At 38.0% G+C, this 25,419-nt stretch overlaps 2 protein-coding genes across 4 annotated transcripts in view; one reads left to right on the top strand and one right to left on the bottom strand.

The window, feature by feature from the left end:
• Positions 1-10,624, bottom strand: part of LOC134746826 (aquaporin-11) — a 28,165-nt gene extending 17,541 nt beyond the window's left edge. The window contains exons 1-3 of one of the 3 annotated variants that reach the window (XM_063681391.1): positions 10,419-10,624; positions 10,148-10,255; positions 3,686-3,869 (exon numbers count right to left, since the gene is read on the bottom strand). In XM_063681391.1, the coding sequence (XP_063537461.1) occupies positions 3,686-3,869; positions 10,148-10,198 (235 nt within the window). In that variant the 5' untranslated portion in view covers positions 10,199-10,255; positions 10,419-10,624. Of the gene's footprint in view, positions 1-3,685; positions 3,870-10,147; positions 10,343-10,418 lie in introns of those variants that run through there. The other 2 variants (XM_063681390.1, XM_063681392.1) reach the window with 2 other exon arrangements.
• A 7,903-nt stretch (positions 10,625-18,527) lies between these two features.
• Positions 18,528-25,062, top strand: LOC134746749 (aladin-like). The gene is made up of 6 exons (XM_063681276.1): positions 18,528-18,722; positions 18,802-19,397; positions 21,053-21,265; positions 21,794-21,945; positions 22,226-22,424; positions 23,848-25,062. The coding sequence occupies exons 1-6, from the start codon at positions 18,600-18,602 to the stop codon at positions 23,987-23,989; spliced, it is 1,425 nt and encodes a 474-aa protein (XP_063537346.1). The 5' UTR covers positions 18,528-18,599; the 3' UTR covers positions 23,990-25,062.
• Positions 25,063-25,419: the final 357 nt, after the last annotated feature.

Genomic DNA, 25,419 nt, shown 5'->3' with positions numbered 1-25,419 from the left:
ACTCTTACAACTTAAGATAAAAGAACTACGCGTGACCACCTCAATATTCCCCATGCCCTGGTTACACGTTTTACTAGAAGTTGATACAATATAGTCTTCTAACTTTAGATAAACGAAAACCGCAATAAGCCCGCGAGCCGTGGCCACGCGAAATAGTATGAGCGCTCATACAACGAACTCGTCTAACTTTAAGTTAACATAGTTACGCGCAACCACCAAATGTATGAAACAGTGGTTACGCCAAACTATGTTTATGCGTTTATTTCAAAAACTATGTACTTTTACAAAAAAAAAGTAAAGAAATATTATTCTTCACGTCTATTGAAACACAAAACACATATTAAAAATGACTTAACTCAATAAACTCACGAAATATATGAGTTTATTAGTTTTCACGCTCACCAAAAACTTTAAAGTCGATTTACTCAAAACTATGTTTTTTGAGATAGCAGAGATACGTCTGACACGGCAGTGCTGAATTAGCTGAATTCTACTTGCGCATATAAAAATGAACACTAAACACTAAAATTATACACATGCTATATTCAGCGGTCATACGGGAAAAGGTTGATATAAGGGTTGGTCATTCAGTAGAACATTTATTTATAACTTAAATGTCCCTGACTGGTTCATAACATCGATAGCATTGTTACTAAAGTTTAAGATATAAGTCGGATGCAATGTAGGCTTCCTTGATAACAATGGATAGGTATTGACTATCCACGCTTGTCCGAAAAGCCTTGCATGCATTTTTGGGTTGTATTTTAGGGATATAAATCCTAATCCTAATAGGAGTAACGTAAAAGAGGTGTCTAATGTTAAGGGAATTGAATAATTGAGGGATAATCATACATTTTATTGGAAAAGGGTTTCATGCCAAAAGCCATTTTTTCTTACAAGACAATGTTGGTCTTCTTTTATAACAAACAAGCATAATGCCCGCCAGAGCGGTTACCGTATCCTATGGACGTTCCGCTGTCTAGACCCCTCTACACTTCTAGCGAATATACTTTAACATTTTAAGGTGATTGAATAAAATAGAATAGAAGAGATTTATTCAGAAAACGCTTAAATTTAGGTATTAAATAGACAACAGAAAAATTTATTATTAATAAGCGTCACTGAAAGGTTCTCCACTCAGCTTAATGTCAAGATACCAGTTAAGGATCTCGACGCTGGTCTTCCGTGGAAACCCTTCCGAGAGAGCGCAACTACACGCTAAAGTACATAATATTTTATATTTTATTTTATATCAGTGCAAAGCTTCAAGTAAATTTAATAAGGCATAATTATTATTATTCAATTATTATTTTATTTCTGCGACTTCAGTTACATCCTGTATAGTGGTCCGCCCTATTTTGGCCAAGAAAATGCAATTAAAAACTATAATTACAATGCCAAAATTCTTAAATCGTAACCAGAACCAATACCTACCCTCTTTATGGTAGTTTGAAACTATGAATTTTCATTGTGCTGTGAATCCATTGCAAGCATCGGCTAACGGCTACGTATTGCGCAATATTATCATCATCGTCTACGATTATTACGTGGTCACCCGTTGACCACGAACGCTGTAAAGAGTTCGAAACGTCGGGATGTATTATAAATTCAATATACGCGATATAATCCGTTTTCATAGTTTTATTTCATAGTGTAATCACAGTTCAAATGTGCATTCGTTTTAAGGTTAGTTTTCTTTTATAACAAGCAAGCATACCTAATGCTCGCCTGAGCGGTTACCGCAACCTATGGACGCTCCACTGTCTAAACACCTCTACATTTCGCTAGTATGTTTGCTAAAACATACTCCAACATTTGAAGTGTGTTGACAAAATTCTTAAATCGTAACCACAATACCCTCTTTATGATAGCTTGTAACCATGAATTCTCATTGTGTTATGAATCCACTGCAAGCATGGACTGACGGCTTCGTATTGCGCAATATTATTATCATCGTCTGATGACATAGCCACCCCTACTATTCTACCATCGTATATTAACGGACCTCCTGAATCTCCTCCGCGGATACCTTGCTCTCGATTTGAACATTTAGGTGCAATAATTAAACTTGGGCCTTGAGGTTCTGTATTGTTCTGAAAAGGGCGTATCACCACTGCCTCGCCTACTTGCAGAGGCCTAAATTCATCCTCCTCCCGATCAGAAGGATCTTCTGATGTTAAACCAAAACCAGCATATTTAACTGGAAGACCGGTAAGAGCCTTGTAATCGATAGCTGATAACCTTCCAATCGTCTTATTGTAGATAGATGTAGTTTGGATGACAGCAATATCGTTGTATTTCTCAGAATCTTCAATGTATTGTGGATGAAGTATTATTTTAAGCACCTTTGCAACTCTGATTCTTCCTTTTCTAACGGTAAAATTGGTGTATCTTACAAAGTATTGTCTGTCACCGAAGCAATGGGCAGCAGTGAGGACCCAGTTGAGAGCGATAAGGCTGGCGGTGCAGATTCTTTCCCCTTCATGGTCCTGCAAGCTGACCGCAAACGGGAATTCGTTATTGACGTCGCTCGTTCCTTTGTGGACTCTGAGAGGCTGTTTGCGCCCTTCGCCGCAGTAGCACAGCGCTACAAAAATCACTGTTAGCCACATTTTAAACGATTAACGAAGGAGGTACAATTTTATGCAATATGTATAGTATGTATATGCATGGCTTGATTTTAACAGAAGACGTTCCACTTGAAGATCGTATAAAGCACGATAAGCTAACTGTCCCCAGCAAATTTAGGCTTGAAGTTTTTTGGATGGTGTGGTATATATCATTTAATCGTCTGTAGTATTTTTTAAAGTAAAACAAATACTGAAGGAAGATCGTATTCCTTTTTTACGTATTCCTTTTTGATCGTATTCCAGGAAAATATTAATTTTGGGTGGCTGAAATTTTGCATGTTACTGTTAGTTACAACATCCAAAAGACCAAATAATTAAAAACTGCACTCACTGGGGCAGAATCACTTAACAGATCCTGACATGGCCTTTGTTGATATCGCTAGCAATTTCGAAACTAAAGTGGTTTCTATAATCGACAATAACATTTATTGCGTATATAAAAATACAATTACTCACTACAAAATGAAATTGTTTTGCATTTTAATCTTGAAGATTTTAATCGATAAGCACTTCGACAACCTTACATGAAGGGTACACGGAAACAACATGTCTATAGTCACTTTAGTATCATTTTGAGTATTTGCGGTTTAAAATTTGGAACCATGTCAGAATGTATGGTAATTCCGTGACCAGGTTTTTTTTAATTAAAAAAAAGTTGTGTTACATATCTAATACAGTGGTAGCAAAATATATAACTAATAGTTTATTAGGAGCTCTACATTTAGAGATGAAATTCTCATTTTCCGAAAAAAGTGACGACATGTTCTTTCCGTGTACCCTTCACATCATGTAGGTACCTAGTCTAGTCAAATTTAATTTAATTTTACATAAATTAAATAGAGAATCTAATTACTAATAAAAATGCCTAATGATTTTTCGATACTTATTGACATTTTTTGCCTTATAGTTGCCGGCCCGGGGCAGAGCGGTTCAGGCATCTGTTGCGTAAACGGAGGACGCTGGTTCGTTTCCAGCCCCAGGCACTGAAGGCTTTAGTAATTTTTTCCTTTGTATATGATATTTATTTCCTTAATTGGGTTAAAAACGTGACTTACCAATAATAAGTTCAAAGCAACAGCCGCATAATTCCGCAGCAGCTATGGCCTCTTCTAACAGTACGCGAATAAATGATTCCTTGACTAGCTTCTGCACCAGGCGTCGCGCGCAATGCGCCAGCAGCGACGTTAGGAGGATGAAGAGGGTTGATACCACTAGGGGGGCGAAGGTTACTTTGTTTACCTGGAATTTTAAGGGTTAAATATAAAAAATATTAAGATTAAAGTATCAGAATTATGGCATTTTCTAAACGTCACCAATCGCATCAATTTGCAATACATTACGGCATTTGGTCGATCAATTGAATTTGTTGCTTCTACCCAGCTACCCTTTGTTGTAACGTTTGAAGAAGCCTAATATGCCAATAGTATTTAATATTTAAAGATCTTTTTATATCAATACATAGAATATGACAAAAAAGTCATGCAGACTGCGTAGTTGGCCAAGGTAAGAAGAACAATTCACCGAAGTTGCATTTACTTATGCCTACCCAAGGTCAATACGGATAAGTGTGGCATACGTATAAAATATGAAAATGAAAATATTTTATTTCATTAATAAAAAGTTACATTACAAGGTAGTAGGTTGGGACTTCCTTTTAAGTATATTATACCTGTATCAGGAAGCCCCGCTCCTCCGTAGCAACAAGTAGTTTTTAGTTTAACAAAGGCAGAAAGAAAACTTAAGCTAATACAATTTTATCTACATTAAATGTGTATGTGTGTGTGTGTGTGTGTGTGTGTGTGTGTGTGTGTGTGTGTGTGTGTGTGTGTGTGTGTGAGTGAGTGAGTGAGTGAGTGAGTGTGTATGTGTGTGTGTAGGTATATGAAATCGTGTGAGTGCAGGTGGTGAGGTGATGTACTTATCGGCACTTCTTATATATAGGTACTGTAAAGCATAGAACTATGTATCGTACTTTTCTTACACAATAGGTATTTTCTTATACAATAAAAATAGAAATAAATAATAGAAATAATAATAGGGGATATCTTACACACATCAACCAAGCCCCAAACTGAGCAAAGCTTGTACTATGGGTGCTAGGCGACGATATACATAATTATATAGATAAATACATATGAACATGTCCCGCCCGACTCCATAAGCTTGGTAATGACGTCTCCCACATCTCGCACCTTGGTGGCATTGTTCATATATTTAAAACTTGCGATTAGTGGCAAAAGTGTGAACTTGCAATAAACACTCGCGTGACTCTTGCTTTTCTAAGCAAGTACCTAATACGAGTATTTTTATTTTTACTGATACAAATTCCAATTTTCCAACGTAAACAGCAAGAAAGTGTTATTCACCCCGTTCCATCTACTTTGTAGATACTTCGAGTAACGAAGTAGGTAAATCTGAAAGTCAACCCGTACATGTTTTGAATGTAAATTTATGAGTGATTCCATAGACATATATATTACTTCGTAAAGACCGGCCTTACGAGCACTGCGAATGGGGCCGATACATTGGAGTCAAAATGTCATTTAGTTACACCAGCGCGCTCAGTCGTGTCGTGTGGCGAATTGCGCAGTGGAAAGGCGTCGGTGTTCGGTCGGAATTGTATGCATACGTTTATACTTTGTTTACGAGGTTTACACCAATGGTGACGCCTTTCCACTGCGCAATTCGCCACACGACTGAGCGCGATGGTCTAACTAAATGCGATTTTGACTCCAATGTAGCGGCCCCATTCGGCCGGTCTTTACGAAGTAATATATATGTCTATACCCATAGGGAAGTTATTTACTGCTTCTAGCTATCACATTAAAATTTTGTTACTTTATATTTGAAAAGTATTATCTGCAAATTCAGATGTGCAAGTTTGCGGAAATTGAAAATTTCGATTCCCATACAAGTTTCCGAATTATTTCCATTTGGAGATTTCGCAATTTTGAAAACTTCCTGACGGCACAATCAGATACCGGGAATTGGTTCAAATTTTAGTTACAAGATCTGAGGCACTAGGTATAAAGGTATATATTATATACAAAGGTATACTCAGGGAAGCTAAATAAAAGTGTGTAAAAAAAGTCGAGTGTATCCCTTTAGAAATAAATGCCCCGCAACTAAAAATATCTCAAACTTAAATACCGTAGTCCGGTGTTAATAAACTTATATTCTTTAGAATGCAGGACTGAAAAACTTCAATTCTTCATTTACTTTTATCAGACGAAAACTTCTTTTCATCTATATCTTCATTGCACAAGTTTGATCGAGATCCGATAACTGAGGCAAAGCGCCTTTCATCGAGTTTGAAATTAGCTCATTCTCTAAGTAGATTCTCACGTTTTCACACCTGGGCGATTCCATGATAAGGTTAAATGGGGTAAGAGAAACACCGGGGCAAGAGAAACCGCTTATCCCGAGTTCTCAGCTCCAAAGGTTTCTATAGCTCCAAAGTTGTTTACACCTAGGTAAGAATACTCCGACACGATCATAGTCGCTTTAAGTATACAGAGTGATTTTGTAATGTTTAACCATACTCTGAGAGGTGAATGTATAGGTAGTATTGAACAACTCAACTCAACACAACTTCACAACATAGTTATTATAAAACATAGAGTAACTTATACTAGAGCGGTACTGTCATAGTCAATTTTGTAACCACAGTAAATTCACTGCCATCTGTCGACACACTTTAAAACTAAAAATAAAGATTTATAAAAATACGATAAAATGTATTTAAATATGGATAAATGATTTTTTTTATTTGCATTAATTATTTTTATGATTTTGACCCATGTTCTTTCACTGATATGCGTTAAAAATGTTAAATAACAAACGAAACCGTCAACGCCATCTATACGATAGTAGGCCAAAGCTAGTAGCGCCCTCTGATCGAGAATCAAATTTTCTTGATTTTCGAGGCACGTTTTTTCCTTAGACTGTATCCATCTATTACAGAGTTATGTTATATCTATTTTTGGTATAAAACAAAGTCGCTTTCCGCTGTCTGTCCCTATGTATATATGCTTAGATCTTTAAAACTACGAAACGGATTTTGATGCGGTTTTTTTAAATAGATAGAGTGATTCAAGAGGAAGGTCTGTTGGTATAATTTGTAGTTTTTTTGTGTAAATTAGTTGAACTACCCGTGCGAAGCCGGGGCGGGTCGCTAGTTTACTATAAAGCCAACCCCGACATCGCGAAAAAAAATCTGCTGTGTTACACTTGCACTTGCTCTGCACTTTCCAATTTCTACACACTGTGTAGAAATTGGAAAGTGCAGAGCTGAAAATTTAAACAAAAGTATGTGTGTATATAGGAACTCTAGCTTAGGGTTCACTGACCTCAATGCTCTAAGCTTCACACGTCACAAATCCAAAGGCCGTAACTTTGCACACGTTCCATTCAGCCATTCCAGCAACCAATTTGTAAACGCAACTGCATACATGTCCGCGTATGTTAGTTTCTAGTCAGAATTAACATTGAATTACAATGACCAAGCTAATTTAGACCATAGTCGGTTGGTATAGAATTGACATTAAAATGGTTTATGGTAACGATACAGTTTCGAGTTGCGACTGACGCTTTTGAGCGTGTATTGGTGCAGTGTTGATGTTTTGACAGGATTGACGGGTACAATAATAATGCCTAATAACATTGAATAATAAAGTGGGTCTTTAAAAGGTTGGTGTTCGCCACCAGTTGTTATGGCGAAAACAGAGATACATCATCTGTGAAAATTTCAACTGCCTAGCTATCACAGTTCATGAGATACAGCCTGGTTACAGACAGACAGATGGACAGAGGAGTCTTAGTACCTAATAGAGTCCCGTTTTTACCCTTTGGGTACGGAACCTTAAAAATTAATCTAATGCTACACCTCTCAATGCTCAAAACAACAATAAGTAATAATCAGGTATCGTAAACTGCGAGCGAAATCCATTTAAATGACGTATGACAACCAGTTAGACGCATGACAACCAGTTAGACGCATGAAAACCCTAGTACTTTAATGGATTTCGCTCGCAGTTTACGATGCCTGGTAATAATATAGCGATCCTAATACTTCACTAATATCGTAACTGACACGGAGAGCTAGCTGACAAATCTGGTTGTAGCGGCTGACTGTTTGCGACGGTTCAACGCATGGCCACACCTAAAACTGGAGCCATGAGTAGTCTAAATCAGCAAAGTGCTAACCGTTTGGATTAGTTATATGTAGAGCACAAAACAAGTTCTTTTCTTGAAGGTTTGATTATTACGTTACGGTGCCTGCAGTCCTTGTAGTCGCAAATTGTCACATTGTTCGAATGTTTGTAAAGGTTACATTTTTCGATCTTTCCGTTCCATCAAGTTCCGTTATCTACCGATAGACAAAGAAATGAAAAATGGTAACGGAATGGTAATGGAAACGGATGGTGGATGGATGGGATTTTAGAAATCACTTAATTGGAATTAGAAACGTCCTGAACAAAACACAAAACTCACGGTTTTAAGTATATGGAACTTAAACTGTAAGATTTAAATTCTAAACGCGTGCTCTCCCGTTATTACATCCGTATTATCCGACACAGCCCAGATCTCGTCCGGATAACCCAACCGGGTAACGCTGGATGATCTTACTCGTAAATTGTCCGGGTCTGATCCCTTCGTAGGATTGTAGTGGGTTTTAGGAAGATCGACAGAAGCAGTATTTGGAATTTTGGAACTTTGAAGTAAGAGGAAATGTACCTATACATAGGTAAGTAAAATGAATTTCAATAGAAATGGTAAATAATGCAAACAAGCATGACAGATTTTGTTAAAATTTGATATATTTTTACAAAAGTTGTTTTATTAATTAAAATATATTTTAATTAAAGCTTGATATAAATAAAAGATTTGGGTATATAGACTGTAGATAAATTCATGATGGTCCTCAAAAAGCGATAACGAAGTGAAGGTAAATAAATTGGTTCGTTTACACTACTTGCCACTTCTGTTGAAGTTCACTTTATAAGTTTATACGGATATCGAACCATGAGTTGAACTTCTTTGTTTTATTTTTGCTAATTGTTGATCTCGTTCTTCTTCATGTTTTGAACATTGATAGGTATTTTATTAGCTACTTACTCGTGAAGTACTTGATGTCAAAATTAAAACATAGTTACACATTGTAAAATATAAGGTGTGTGTGTGAAGTGCCTACTTACCTACCTATTCTCGCAAATAATTGTCTAAAAGTGCTCTTACATTTTATTTTATTTATTTAATATTGTATGCCCTTGTATTTTATAATATTGTATGTTCAGTTAAAGTGTGATTATGATTTCCAACATTAGAATTTATTTAAAGCGGAAAATAAACTTAGCTGACAAAACATCCTAATAAAATAGCTAGACTAACTAGCAAGTTTACGAAATAAATTTTAATTAAAAAAACATTTAGGCTAGGTCATTCAATTAGTACTTTGTCGCTACAAATAATAATAATATACTTGTTAGTAAGTTATGAACTAAGATTGTTAGGGTTCCGTACCCAAAGGGTAAAAACGGGACCCTATTACTAAGACTCCGCTGTCCGTCTGTCCGTCCGTCTGTCTGTCTGTCACCAGGCTGTATCTCATGAACCGTGATAGCTAGACAGTTGAAATTTTCACAGATGATGTATTTCTGTAGCCGCTATAACAACAAATACTAAAAACAGAATAATATAAATATTTAAATGGGGCTCCCATACAACAAACGTGATTTTTTGGCTGTTTTTTCCGTAATGGTACGGAATCCTTCGTGCGCGAGTCCGACTAGTCCGAAAAGTGCACAAACAATGTGCAGCCACATCCCTCTTTTAAGAATTATGTTCCATACGACATATTATGTTTTTCATTATTGTATTTTTGGACGTTCGCCAAAAGTATTAACGGGCGAATAAAAGTCCTGATTGTTATGCAAGCTGACATCAAAGATGGTTTATTAACTTTTTATAACTTAATAAAGAATAAGTAATTGTTTTAATGCCGACTAAAATGTTGATGTTTACAGCTTCTTTTACAGTCTACAGCGATCAAAGAAAGCTCCTAGCGTATTTTTAATAGCAATATTTTTATGAATGCATTACCAACGATACCTTATGTATATAGTAAACCAATTAAAAAGGTTAAGGCATATTTACATTCGAATATAAATGAAATCATCACATAATAATATATTTATCAACAAAAATAAACTTTACCGCGTTGCCAAATAGGTATCCATTGATATTTCATCAATATTGCCAAAACAATCAGTCAATACAAACATATGGATAGTTTAATGATGATGTCGTTTTATACTTAATTTGTATGCCGTGTATTCACTGTGACCACGCGGAAGCGTTCCCATTACCTTGGCCAAATAGTATACATACGAAAATAATCGTAGATACCATAGAGTTAAGGTTACTGTGGTAAATAATATGAATATGTATTAACGTATAAAATCAGCAGTTTCACTCAAAAAAATCTTAAAATTAAAGTTCTTAAAATTAACACTTACCCTAACTACTACTTTTAGAAATATGCCCAATACGTCTATTGTGAACTTCATTTTGCTAAGCCGTCTTCACTTTTCAAAAGAAATTACACTTCGATTTCACTTCACAGACTGAAAACGAGAAAAATGCCAATTAGAAATTAGAAAAAAAAAGAGAGTTCGAATAGCAATATCACGCGGGCATTTTGTAGTTGAAACTAAACGGGACCAATAAAATTCAAGATCATGCGAATTCTATTTATAAAACATGTCATAACACTTCAACGTAACTCACCATTATATCAATATCTTTTTACTACAGAAGTTATCACAAATCACAGTTAAATTTCGTTTTACGTTGGGAATATTCGAATTCGAGAAAAAATATAATATGTACTACGTTTGGTTTTTGTTGAGAGGCGGGTCTGTGTGCGCGCGAGCATCTTGGCGCGCCGAGGCCGGTCGAAGGCGATCTTAATATAGACGCCACCGACGCCGAACTACGGATCGGATCTCCCTGGGATTCCGTTTTATACTTTGAAGAGGCGAGAAAATAGAAAAATGCAACAACGCCGGGGTCTCGCACATGTGCGTTGCAAAAAAGGATGATAAGTTTCCTCTGCGACATGTGGTGGCAAAGATTATTGGCGATTATGCTGATATTGATGGAGATGCGACAGTGATTTGCCAGTGATTTTGTAAGATTAATACTTATATTCAATTCAATTTATTTATATACAAGTATCTACTAAAGATAACTGTATCTTTAATGATTGATAATCGTATCTTTCTGATAATTATTGTAAAGGCGGGACACCCACTACGTCGCATGCGAGCTACAAAAGCGAGCCACACCTCCCGCAATTTCATACTAGTCTGAAACTTACCTACTACCTATACCTACATACCTACATGCAGCGTACGCCGCTGTGTCAATCTTCATTTTGCTGTGAATTGCGTATTGCAGTGGGTTTCAGTTTAGTATGTGATGGTACTCTTTCACATCTATGTATTGCCATCTTCGTTTTTCTATTAAGGAAAAAATATCAACACGAATATTTTGACTCACGATGAATATATATTATAACAGGAACGGAAACAAGAAACAGTTTCTTTGTAGCACTAAATACCATTATCATTCGTCTTTCAACAGTACTAAAAAGAATAATTCTGAATTTGCCGTTTGAAATTAATGTTTACTAAGTACCATCATCATACATATATTATTATACTCTTTGCCATCATCAATTAGAGACTACTTGACTTGACAGTCAAGTACGTAACGTACAATAGCCATGTCAGATAAACGTCAGTCCATACTACAAAAGTATGCACAATTGTGTAAGGTTTGATTCGGCGGAGGGGTAAAGGAGACTCGGAGACTTCGGTTATTAAATGTTCTAAGTATTTAACCTACACATTAGGTTTTGAGACATTTGTCACTTAGAACAACAAGTAAGTTTAATTACTAGGCAGATGCGTTTACTAACGAAAACACTATTTTTTTAGTAAAATAAAACGTATCTACCTATAATACCTGTCCCACCTCTTATGGGCTTATAAAGGTACGAGGCTCATGTTTTTTTTTTGTAAAGAATTATAAGACTTGATGGATTTTATCAAATAAACAAGTCGTTTTTTTAAAAGTTTATTTCTTTAGAGCCATCCAGGGTAAGCCACTAACTCGGGGTTAACCGGTTAAACCAGGAGTTACCAGTACAATTTAACGCTGGGTTAACGGTTAACTCCGAGTTAGTGGCTAACCCAGGATTGGTACAAGTGGCACTTCGAAGCTGATGCTTCATGGCTTGTAGCTTGAGCAGGTATTAAATCTTCTTCCCCCAGTGTTCAGAGGGCAGAGGGAGCGCCATTTTCTTTTCTGTGTCTTCGTTTTTTGACAAGATACACCTTTGACAGTTGACTGGTTTCAAGTAGACAGTGTCTTTGTACTTTATGTCTGAAGATTATAGCATGATAACAGGGAAAATTCTGGCAGGGTCGCTATGTATTGTAATCAATTTGGTTTACTGTTTTTATTGTGAGATTAGAGTTTTTTTTTTTTGTTTCAAGTTGCTAGTAGCGAGCAGGAAGATTATTTCCCGGGGTGTCTCATGGCTTGTAGCTTGAGCAGGTGTTTAATCTTCTTTGCCCAGTGGTCTGGAGGAAGAGGTAGCGCCGCTACCTTATTTGTGCCCTGTAGTGACTCAGTCCATGGGCGGAAGTAGAACTGCCGGTGTTTTAAGAAATCCTGCAATTACGATATAAACTATACTATCTAGTACCTACCAAGGAGAGAAGCTTAACAGGAATAAGGAATCAGGACATTGAAAAGTAGCATAATCAGGGATCCAAAGTTGTCGACGTAATAACCTGGATTGACCAACAAAAGTGGAGATGGACAGATTGGACAGGTCACATGTTACACGATCCACAAGACAAATGGTGCAAAACGGTTACAGATTGGTACCCCACAGATGGCAAGAGAGGTCACCAACAAACAAGATTGGAAGACGACCTTAAACTCACGGCTGGACATCACTGGAAAAGGGTAGCGCGTGACAGGGCCCAATGGAGCATTTAATATCAATGCTTATCACACAAAGGCCTTTACCGGGATTCGAACCCAGGACCATCGGCTTCATAGACAGAGTCACTACCGTCTAGGCCAGACCATCAGTCGGTCGTAAGTGCAATCAAAATTCGTTCAACTGTTTACCGTATTTTCACGCAATATATTCCAAATTCAAACTGGTTTCTCAATGTGCTTACTGATTTTGACAAGGGGAAAACTTGTGCACAAAAACAATTTGCTATCTGGACTTCCGGTTCGAGCGCCATCTTGATAGTTAGCATCGTGATTAATTACTTTGTTTTTTGCTCATTAATATTGTTTAAAGTGTAATATCGATAGCTTATTATACAGTAAACTAATGTGGTAGTGTGCAGTAAATGGAGAATTAATTTTGAAGCGCGTTTAACCACCATCTTGGAGTCAACGGCCGGTAGTCCACGTGCTTCTTGTAGTCTAGCTATCGATTTACAAGAGCTAACAAATCACCGTACACTGTCTTGTACAACCGTACAATTTTTGTCGTTTTTAAACCTCTTAATACCTTGATACTGGCGAAATAGTCCCACTGGGCTGAAGCCATAATTTTAAAAGAAGAAGAAGAAGAAGAAGAATTTGCTATCTGGGTCATTCTCCAGATTTGTGCCTGCGTCCTGCGTCTAAGCTACGTCAAACCATAGGTACTAAATAAAAAAAACTTTATTGCAACTTTAAATTATTACATAACATTGGTTCCTGGCTCTCAAAGTAGGTTTCCCTGTGTCTCAAGAGCCAGTTTCTTCCCGATTACAAGCGTATGGTTACAATGTTAGACATTTTAATATAAATGTATGAAAAGTTTGACGGAGTTAAGTCTGACCGCAGTCATAATTTGAGAATTGTTTGAGAATGATGCATCTATTCGTATTCTTCTATAGAGAGTTCGTAGAGTTGTTCTTTTCGATCCATTTATTCTTCTTTTCTATTTCAATTAATTAATTTGTTCTTAATTATTATTAAGTTTATTGAAATTCGTTCTATAGTGTTCGTTATATACTAACCATATATTAAAATTTAAGCTTTATTTGTACTAACAACAATTGGTCTCTGAATAAAATGAAATTAAAATTGAATTGTAGAGCATAAAAAGAGAAGTTTCTTAAAAAGGACGATAAAAAAACACGTCATCACTTACTACTGTTACATTAGTATTAACTTTATTATTCCGACGCCCGTGGTTTCTTGCAAATCCGACGGTAACGGAGGATATTGCTATTATCAGAACTATCACGTTGATCCTAGATAGGTAATACTGAAAAAAAAATACAATTCTTCCGTAGGTAATAACGTCTGTAGTTTATCTTAAGTTAATGTCCTATCCTCGTGCTAATTTTGATACCACAGTAAGCAAAAATTTCAATATTCAATTCTAAAAGTGAAATCTTAAGCGTTGCTCGCAACGGACATCCCTCAGGTTTCCAAAGGAACGAGGGTTAAACAAACTTTGCTAGTGCCAGAGGGTTAAATAAACTCAATTTTTTTTGATAACTTAAGGCGAGGAAAATACTAACTGTAAGTATAAACATAACAAATTTAACATCCTAATAAACGCTATTAAAAATCTATCATTTTTAAATCATCACTAAAGTCAATTCTATCAGCAAATATTAGAAAAAAACTAAAAATTTGCATCAAATTACTTTACCGTCCTTTGTGGATTTAATGCAACTGTCTCATTAGTGTAGGTACTTCTAGACGGTCTTTGTGTAAGGAATCAGCGTCTACAAGCTCTTTCATCGCTTTTAAGAGCCACCCCACACTAGCGTCTCCCAGTCCCGAGCTCAACGCAACGTTAGCGCAACTGCACAGCGACGCCATTTTCCATAGCGCTTAGACGCCGACGTTCAAAAGACGCTAATGTTGGGTGTCCCTAACTCTTGCGTTTGAACGCATAGGACTCCTCGTACAGCAGGTCGGTAGAGCAGAATGACTACTGACTGTCTCTCAGCAATTTTATATGAAAATCGTTTATTATTTATTTGGCAATAAAGCCCCATAGATACATATATATACCATACCTTACAAATTATACCCACATAACTGTTTAAATTTTATAAACTTAAAACAACACTATTTTGGCGACAAAACGGCGTGGCTCCGTTGAAGCGTCTGTCCCAGGTCTTCCCCACATTGAAGAAGATTGTGTAAGAATGTCTTATACTTATAATATTTATTTATTTATTTATTTATTGACCTTACGTAATTAGGTTAGTACCTAAGTAATTTTATATAAGTATATGCAGGTATTTTAACATATTTTAAACTTGCCATTTTTGACTCGGAACATGTCAACCATCTCGTGGCACTGCTAATGAAGTGCAGACATGCCATAAAAATTGATTGGTCACATTAATTATTTCTTATCTTTTAATTATTTTTTAACTGCTTCTTTGCAGAAGGGTCCGGGTTCAAATCCTGGTAGGGGCATTTATTTGAGTGTTAATCACAGATATTTGATACCTTCAGAGCTAAACGATATATAGGCAAGCAAAGCAGTAATATTGTCTTCGGTTACCGCGATAGCATGAAATAAAACTATGAAAACGGATTATATCGCGTATATTGAATTTATGATACATCCCGACGTTTCGAACCCTTTACAGCGTTCGTGGTCAACGGGTGACCAATCCGTAATCCGTATCCGTTTTCAGTTTTATTTCATAAGCAAAGCAGTGTAACGGTGGCATCGGTAGGTACCGGGACACCAGGGAGTAACGGGAAATGAGAAACCGGACGTGCTGGCGAGGATAGGGGCGGAGACGGGATATATGGGTGCGGAACCGGCTCTGCCTATGTCAGCGGATGTCACGAAGGGAATAATTAACATTTAAAATGTGTAGTGGGTGGTTTGAAAATGTGATGTCTATCCCAAACTTTTTCATACACTTTTCCCCGGGTAGTCACTCAAATCGCACATCGTGAGACATATTTCAAAATATTTATCAGTACGGTTTTTACACGGCAGTGCACGACGTACAACCGCCGCGGACACTCGTGCCTGAGGATGGATTCCCAAAGAATCCGAAACATGTCGCCAAAAGCGACTAAAAATAATAGTGAGTAAAAACCGTACTGATAAATATTTTGAGTCACTCAAATCTCTATTTTGACATTTTGCTGGCTGTGCCGCGACCACGACCAGTGAAACCTGTGTCGAAACGTTAGTAAATAAAGAACTAAATAAATTCGCGACAGACCCGATTGTAACTGTGATTTAATATGTGTTCGAACTAAAGGACGTCGAACTTAAAGATGTCCTTCTGTTCTGCTGGAAAACAAGAAGATTCGAGGAGTATATTGTGGGAATGCCACCGGGACCTGCAGGTCCAACTCCAGGGAATTGGGTTGAATGAATGCAACAAGCGTCCGACAACCCGTCTGCTTTAGGCCGGGCGTCCCTACATTACAACTACATCTACCTACTAAGATACGGATATTTTCTATGTATTTAAGTTTTTATCTATATCAGATCTATTATATATTTTCGTCTAGTGTGTAACCACACCCACAGCACAAACCTTATTGAGTTAACTGTGGAGCTAGGTTGATATGTGTAAGATTGTCCCATACCTATTATTTATTTATTTCTATCAATTAGGTACCTATCTTTAAGAATCTCATCAAACTCATTTAGGCAATTGGAATTAGTTAATAGGGGATACTTTAACCCTTGTTCCACTCATAAAAATTATTTCATTAATTTAATTTCTTTATTACAAGACATTTGACTATACACTGTACCATCACTGTACACTGTTTTGTTAAATCATTAATTGGTTTACATCGTGAGGAAATCAGACCAGAGAATAATTGTCCTACAAAATGTCCCTTATGCAAAGTTGCCAAAGCAAAGAATCAATTACCCCGCTGTCTCAACTCGTTATAAATCGCACGTCCCTGGCAATAAATCTTTGAGTACATTATTATTCTTCGCATGCCAACCTTTATAATGTAACTTTTTACTTTGAGTGCAGACTATGCAAAGTAGGTTATTTTACGGATGAGTACATAGTGGGGAATTTACAGTAAAATATTAGCTTAAAAACGTATTTCGATACCTTAACTTAAAGTATCACAGGCATATCACAGGTATAATAACTGCGTGTATCTTGTATCATTTGAATGAGGGCTAACGCGTATGAATTCGCCGCTAGGGGCGCTAGTGTAGATGGTGGTCTTTTCCAATGCTTTTCCATAGGTCGAAATGTCAAATATCACTTGTCACTTCAATGACTGACAGCTGTTCTTTAGTCTTTTGGACCACCATCAACAGAGGCGCCAACTGGTGAGCAAAAAAACGATAGCCCTCATTGATTGGCAATATTGGCATTCGATTACCTACTGCATATTAAGATAATGTAGAAGTACATAGAAGTATCATCTCGTAATGTACAGTCGCCATCAGATATATCGGAGCGGCCGAGGTGCTCACAAATATCTGAACACGCCTCTATTGTCAAGGCGCTAGGTGCGTGTTTAGATATTTGTCAGCACCTCGGCCGCTCCGATATATCTGATGGCGACTGTATGTTTATTTATAAAAATCATTTGTCAATAATTTGTATAAAAGGACCGCGAATATGAGCCTTCAGCTAGCTGATTATCATTTATTTAACCCCCGGCGCCTGAAGAGTGGTGTTATATGTTTGACGCCAATGTCTGTCCGTCTGTCTGTGGCAACGTAGCTATCCAACGGACGGACCTATTTCGATACGGTTTTTTTACGTGAAAGCGAGTTTCTTTGCGGTGGTTCCTAGCTATGTTTGATAGAAATCGGTCGAGCATTTAGAAGAGTATCAGCTCTTTTAAAAAATGATGTAAGGCATTTTTGGCATTAAATTAATTTTTTTGGCATATAGCGTTGGGGGTTATTATTATTTTTTAATTTAATAGTGTACTAATAAAATAAGATTCTAAGTAAACCTACTGGAAATCTTACATATTGACTAAATATATCCATGCCACCGGGTTAGTGGCCATGCAGTGCACAAACAAGGCACAAGCCTAAAATATATGTTTAAAATGTTTGATATGCCACATAGCTGAAAGATAAATCAAGTGTTAAAGATTATAATGTCTATTTCAATGCAACCAAACGTCTGGGATTATGCATATATGCTAATTGCCGTACCAATGCCGTTCTATTTATCCATTACTAAGGCAAGCGTGTGCAAGGAATGCAAGGATTCACTAAACAATAGATTTGTGAGGGCTTCGTCCAGCCAGCTTAAGCGCCCTCCACACTCGTGCGCGAATCGCGGCGCGAAGCTGCGAACGCGAGTGTGGAGCTCGCTAATCAGCGAAATCGACTCCACACTCGCGTTCACGGCTTCGCGCCGCGTAGTCTGGAGCGGGCTAAAGGACTGTCTCATTTCAAACACAGACAGAGAGAATCATACTATCTTTGTCGTACACTAGTGCTAACACCCAAAAGAAAAAAGGATGAGTACAGTTTTTTGTTGTTATAGTTGGTCAAGCAAATCTTGTCAGTACAAAAAGGCGCGAAATTCAAATTTTCTATGGTACGATATCCCTTCGCGCTTACATTTTTTTAAATTTGCCGCATTTTTCTACTGACAGGATTTGCTTGACCAAATATATTTACCTACTGACAATTTAGTTTGACGAACATAACATCAAAAAAAATTAAAACCGGCCTAGCACCCTAGCACTGCCTAGCACGTCATTCTATAATTTTCGAGTTTTGAGAAGAAAAATACTGACATCATACTTACACCAGTCCATAACAATTTCTAAACGAAAGCTCTGGGTCTGTCAGTGAATTGTCAAGTGGAATTGACACTTGTAGTTTGAAAAAGCGTTATATTGACCGGCCGTTTCACGTTATAAACAGAGATAAAATCGAAAATGTCGGTTTTTCATGGATTTCCCGAATTGCCGGGACCTGATGAAACAGCCTTTTGCAAACTTAATGAAGTATATTGCTGCGGGAACAGCCAATACGGAAACATTTCAACATTTACCAACACCGTAAGTTTAACCTCATTTTGATGCGAAAATATGAATTTAACAAATTTTTTAGCCATTTAGAAACGATTTCTCTTTCCAGACTAAGAAACATCCTGTGATAAACGTAACAAGAGAGATACATCACCATCGTGCCACAGACGAAAATGTATCCATGTACGTCGACGTGGAAGACAATTTACTGAAGAAAATAACCAGTGTGTGGTACAAACAAGGGTTTCTAGAAGCTTTGAGCGTAGCCGCGGACCCAAGCGTCAATCGAGAAAGCCCGGTACTCGCTCTGACCGCGTCATACCTTTTAAAAGTCGCTAATGTGTTTACGGCCTTTCATTATTTCATGCAGCCACATTTAAAGGATATTGGGCCTAAAATCGTGGCAAATTACTCTAAGACCAGGAACTGGGGGAGTGGTCCTATAAAATGCTTGGCTTGGCACCCTCATACAACTAAAATAGCGGTAGCAACCACTGATGATCATGTAAGAGTGTATTGCACGGAGGCCTCATTTGTGCCCATTTTGAAATGTAAAGCGCAAGTACATGTGTCTTCACTTAGTTGGAGACCATATTCGGCTTCGGAGATAGCTGTGGGGTGTGAGCAGGGAGTAATTGTGTGGACAGTGGACCCGAATTCTACATTTACAAAGCCGTCTTCAAGTAATGCAGTTGTTTTGAAACAGTAAGTAATATTTCACAATTGAGGAGTCTTTTCAGAAGGACTTATTTCTCTATGAACACCATACAAAAATAAGCCCTTTTGAAAAGACACTCCTCAATTGTAATAATAATAATAATAAATTGCCCGCAGGGCAGCTTGTGGCGAGCTGTTGGGGAGTAACGACCCCACGGACCCGAGTGCTCCCGAGAGTCGGTCAGGGTCTCCGTCTCTGACGTGTCTTCATCGGTCGGAGTGGACCCCAAGGGGACCCGCAGGACTCTCAGCTCTGGCTTGCCTTCATTGGCCGTCCAGAGAGGAGTCGCTAGAGCTATATGCTCCAGGGGTGGAAGTGAAAGATGCATAAGACGCGAGTTGGCACAGTGGCTGGTAACAGCCACTGGGTAGAAAGCGGCGCACACCTCTCGACACCCCTGAGCCGCTCACACCGGTGTTGCTCCTGGTTGTCTTCACGACGGCGGTTTCAGGGGCCCATCTAGTCGGCGGTGAGTCACCGCCTGCCTCGATAACGTGTAGAGACATTGTTATGGCAGGTGTCCGGACCTCTCAGCAATAGCCCAATCTTTTGACTAGCCAAACTTCAACACCATAACCGGCACTCTTTTCCACTGTGTTTATAATAGCCCCTATGCCTGTTGGGACCGATTTACGGGTATCTATTTGTACCCGTGAATGGGTTCTAGCAGGTGTATAACATAACAGCAAACTTCTCCAAAGGGCCTCTACGTGTTGGATCTTTATCCCCACGCACGCCTATCAAATGACCGGGATGTATATACCCGAGAGTTTATACGAGATACAAATAATAATAATAAAATAAATAAAATAAAATAAAAAGCCTTTTTATTCCATAACTACTAATAAAACATTTACAATCTTAAAAAAATATATTTAACCTTACATACTATAGTGTTAGGACCCCTGTCGGGTATAGGCCTATACCCTCAATTGTAATATCAGTATTAATTTCTAAAAACCAGACAAGTGCGAGTCGGACTCGCCCACCGAGGGTTCCATATTTTTAGTATTTATTAGCTGCAACAGAAATACATCATCTGTGAAAATTTCAATTATTTAACTATCACGATTGATGAGATACAGCCTGGTGACAGACAGACTGACAGAGGAGTCTTAGTAATAGGGTCCCATTTTCACCCTTTGGGTACGGAACCCTAAAAATAGGAATCCATAGTTAGGTTAGGGCTCTGTCACACGTAAATAACCTTTATGGCTACAATTATGGGTAGTTGTTTCAGAAAAATACATAAATACATACCATATTGTTTTATGTATTTTTCTACTATTATTAATGTGATAATAACTCTTTCAATCTGTCTGTCTGTTACCTCTTCATGCTTAAACCACTGAACTGATTTAGATGCAATTTGATATTCGTCAATCTACCTAGGACTAGAAGAATTTTTTGCATTCCACACCAACAAAGTCATGTCAATAGCTAATTTCACTGTAAATCAGATGGCAGGAACATGACTTTGGAAGATCAGAGAGAAGAGAGAATTTGCTGAGAAGTTCTCTACAACTGTAAATCAAGCATAAGCCTTAAATTGGCATTTTTCATTTTTTGTTAGAATGATAACATTTGTCAATTTCTAAAATATTCATTATATACATTGCTGATAAACATTACCAATTTTTAGAAACAACCACAGCCCAGTAACAGATGTGAGCTGGTCACCCAACGGTGACATCCTCATCAGCTGCAGTGGAGCCGACACCTCCATGCTCACATGGGACGTCAGCATGGAAACTGCGGTGCCATTGAGACGTGTGGCTGGCGGTGGTATAGTGTTCTCACGGTGGTCATTTGGCGGGAGCAAAGTGTTTGCTGCCACGTCATCTATAATATTTAGGTGGGTAAACACAATAAATAAAAAATATGAAATTTTTTGTATTATTGTGTATGTGTATTTCTTTGAACACGTTTCTGATGCAGTGAATGATAAATTTGGAGGCTTTGCAAAAGTCTTCAACTACAACCAAACACGCATACAGCTTTTTAATTTAGAGACTTCATCAAAAAACCTGTCCAAGTATTGAGTTGATTGAAGTGCTCTCGTATTTACCCATTGTTTTTAACCCTGAATGCTACGCCTATCGTACTCGGCGCCTCATCGTAAACCTTGTCTTTCTCAAAAAATATGTGCAGTCTAATTGCCGCGACCCGTACCGAATGTGTAAAATGAGTCGTGGCAAGACGCAACCACAGACATATTATCAGAGAATGACCCACAAAGGTTGATTTTGGGCTGTGGGCGCGCGCGTCAGTTGACGTCTTTGGCGGTCTAAGGGTTAAAATGAGAGTTTGAATGCTCCAATCTGTCGGTCCAATATATTGGAAAATTGAACACATGAACAGAGAATTATCTTTGCTTTCTCAGGGTATGGGACACTAAACAGTGGACGCCAGAGCGTTGGTGCGCGCGCGGCGGTCGTGTGGTAGCTGCTTGCTGGGGGCCCGGCGATCTTCTGCTGTTCGCTGCTAAGGGCGAACCTATGGTCTATGCGCTTAGTAGCACTGGGCTTATGAATGGTAAGTTTTCTGTACTTAGTGACTCTGTGAGCTGTAGATCATGCGAAACCCCATGGCTTCGCCATTTTGAAAAAAATCAGTAAACAATAAATTGACAAAAAATCCATATATTTAGAACAACATCCTAGCCTAGTCCGTAGTGATCCTGCCACCGAAGCGTGCGGTCCCGGTTTCAAATCGGGACTTTTCGCTCGCGCGTTGCTCTATAATATAAAATACATATGTAAATTGTAAACCAACCACTTACTCTTATGGTAAAGTATCATCTTTTATTTCCCAGGCGCCCAGAACATGAAAGCATTACCAGTACTGGACGTGACAAAGACTGAGCTGCCATCAGGCGACCCAGTAGGGGGTCCTATTCTTGACATGTGCTGGGACCCCTCAGGCCGATACCTGGCCCTCATGTTTGAGGAATCAGCACTTGTGGCCGTCTTCTGCACTACTAATATCATGATGCAGCTTAAAATAACACCCTGGTAAGTTAATTTTGTGGCTTCCTCTCATCTGGCAGAATATTATTTGTCAGAAATACACTTACACTTATACACTTCGCATAACACATATCGCAGAAAACTTTTAGTCGAATGTTACTTTCGCATAAATATGTACTTGCCATTTCGCATAATATTCATTTGGTAGAATTTTCTTAGTGGGTTAGGTTAAGGTTTTCTGCCAAATACTTTTTACGCAAAAAGAAATTATGCGAAAAGCAGTATGCGAAAGGTAATTCTGCCAAACGACATTTCTGCCAAGTAACATTATGCAATACAAAAATATGTCAAAAAAAATTCTGCAACGCAATAGGGAACCAAAAGTTAAGCCTTGTTTACTTATATTTCGTGTTTTGAATATTGGAAAACTTGATCATTTATTTCTACTAATTAATTAGAACATAACCGAACATAAATAGCACAATACACCGGCATTTTAAACGTTCCGTCATCGCGTCGCTAACTGAACTGAGAGTACGCCAGAAGTCCGCCAGATTTCTGTCGCGGGGCGGGGTGGCGCGTGGCCGTTCTGTATGATGATACTATTACTTATTCTGTGATGTAGCCGCGTACTTGGCGGTTTATAATTGAACGAAACAAAACAAATGCAACTCTCGAGTCGTGAGTCATACTAACTTAAACCAAAAAAGTTAGTTAGTGCTTGAAAATGGAGACATAAGATCTCCGAAACAAGTCGCGCGAGTGACTAAAATTACGTGAGTTAAACCGTTTTTTTTTTTGCTTAACCTTTTCTTTCGACGCCGTGACACAAAAGCTGTCACTCGGACGCCACGTCACCGAAGTGCCTAAACTGAAAATGAACTTTATGCACATGCACGTAGGTCTATGTTGCTCTGTGGTCTGTGACGGATTAATCAGTCTTTGGCGTTGGACCTGCGGTGGACGGTGTCGATATATCCGTCATTGGCGTCCAAAAGGTTAAATGCAACTCTGTTTCAATTTCCAATTGAGTTTACTTGAATTTATTAAGCATTTTTGCATGTGTAATTAAAAGTAAAATGTGTAATAAAAGGTATAGCATTCTATAGTCTTGTAAAATAGATAATAATAAAAAAGATAAATTTGATGTAATTTTAGGGTCTGAGATTCATTATTAGAACTTTCTATTAACTGGCTTCTAGAATTGTTGCAACAAATGGCATGAGATTTTATGTAATTGCTGGCTAAGTAGGAGCAACAAATTCAATGGATCGACCAAAGGCCGCAATGTATTGCAAATCGCATGCGACAGAGGCGATCGGTGACGTTTGGAGAGGCCTCTTATTAAATTTTGATAATAATAATTGTTGATGTCTAAGTTATTAAGATATTTTCAAATATCTAACAGATAAAGATAGAAATTTCTAATGCCGGAGGCACAAATACACTATTATTTATTTCATTGCAGCTGTTTTGTATGCGGTATAGAGAACGAAGTTCCACTGACTATGGCGTTCCAACAGAACTTCACCGACGGGGCCTGTCTGACAGTGGCCTGGTCTAGTGGCAGGGTTCAACACTTCCCTATTGTGTACACTAATGATTACTAAGTGACCATTCTTACCATTGCTAAGTGACCATGGACTTTTAGCAGTTTAGCAGGCTTCGGGCTTGTCTCAATATGGACCAGTGATATGGACTGGTGGTCCATATTATTAATATGCTCATAATATATGTACAGCAGGAGCTCAGAGCTCAGTGGATCCTAGTGACCTAGTGAGTGAAGTGGAAGAGTACAGTAGTCTATACTAAATTGACAACACATAAGTAGCCTTTTAGAAGAATTTCACCAACAGGGCCTGTCTGACAGTGGCATGGTCTAGTGGCAGAGTTCAACACTTCCCTATTGTATACACTGATGATTACTAGAATTACCATTACTACCATTGCATGCCATGCCATTGCCATGGACTTTTAGCAGAATTTCAGGCGTGTCTCAATATGGACCAGTAATATGGACTAGTGGTCCATATTATTAAAATGTTCATAATATATCTACAGCAGGAGCTAAGTTGATCCTAGTGTGACCTAGTGAGTGAAGTAGAAGAATACAGCAGTTTATACTAAAGTAACTAAATATAATTGGCCTTTTAGAAGTATTTCACCAACGGGGCCTGTCTGACAGTGGCCTGGTCTAGTGACTGAGTTCAACACTTCCCTATTGTCTATACTGATGGCTACTCGTTTTTATTGTATTAAGGTGCATTGGAGTAACTGATATATTAATTAAACTAAAAGCAATTTGAATGTGGCAACAGTAAGCAAGATATCATGATAAGAGTTGCAGAAGCGTACAGTCTGGCAAAAAAGAGTAGAAATTAAAAAGTGGCAACACTGTAGCGTCGTCCCTTTCAAATCAATCTTAAAAAAACGGGACGACACTACAGTGTTGCCCCTTTTAATTTCTACTCTTTTTTTGCCAGACTGTAAGTGTTGCTAAAGTATGAAGTGCTTCTGGTTTAGTGGATATGAGCAATTTTTTTAATTCCACCACGTTCAAAGTTATCCCTATGCACTACCAAAGTGATCTTGGTTTCTAAGTTAAGATGAGCACTTCAAATGCGATTTGTGTATTTAACAACTTTTTTTAACTTAACATCTAAGTCAAAATATATTTTATATACTTAAATATAATTGTGGTTTTATTTTTTTTATGACCACCAAGAACTTGTCAGTTTTAATTTTGGACTCGATCGTCACCTTAAGCACCGTTATTTGTCATGATGACGTTTGATAACTTAAATTCAACGTTATATAAGTAATACAGCTTTCGGTGGGTTATTAACACATTCTTTGCCACCCAGCCACACAAGACATCCGCGCCAGGCCACAAAACCTTAGTCATATAAAGCTGTCCAACGATCCCGACTATCAGGTCATCCGGCCTGGGAACGAAACCATTAAATACCCGATAGTGCCATACGCGTCACGTCCCCTACAAAGAAGACCATTTTGTAGAATGCCCCTACGGGGCCTACGG

Source organism: Cydia strobilella, chromosome 13 (assembly GCF_947568885.1).
Source record: "Cydia strobilella chromosome 13, ilCydStro3.1, whole genome shotgun sequence".
In the NCBI taxonomy this organism is placed as follows: domain Eukaryota; kingdom Metazoa; phylum Arthropoda; class Insecta; order Lepidoptera; family Tortricidae; genus Cydia; species Cydia strobilella.
The sequence above is the reverse complement of the archived record's forward strand: the minus strand, read 5'-3'. Positions and strand labels throughout refer to the sequence as shown.

Excerpts from the sequence above, each read along its gene's own strand:
- LOC134746749 (XM_063681276.1), top strand. The coding sequence starts at position 18,600 with ATGTCGGTTTTTCATGGATTTCCCGAATTGCCGGGACCTGATGAAACA. Across the intron at positions 19,398-21,052 it reads AATGCAGTTGTTTTGAAACA|AAACAACCACAGCCCAGTAA; the intron begins GTAAGTAATATT and ends ACCAATTTTTAG. Across the intron at positions 22,425-23,847 it reads CAGCTTAAAATAACACCCTG|CTGTTTTGTATGCGGTATAG; the intron begins GTAAGTTAATTT and ends ATTTCATTGCAG.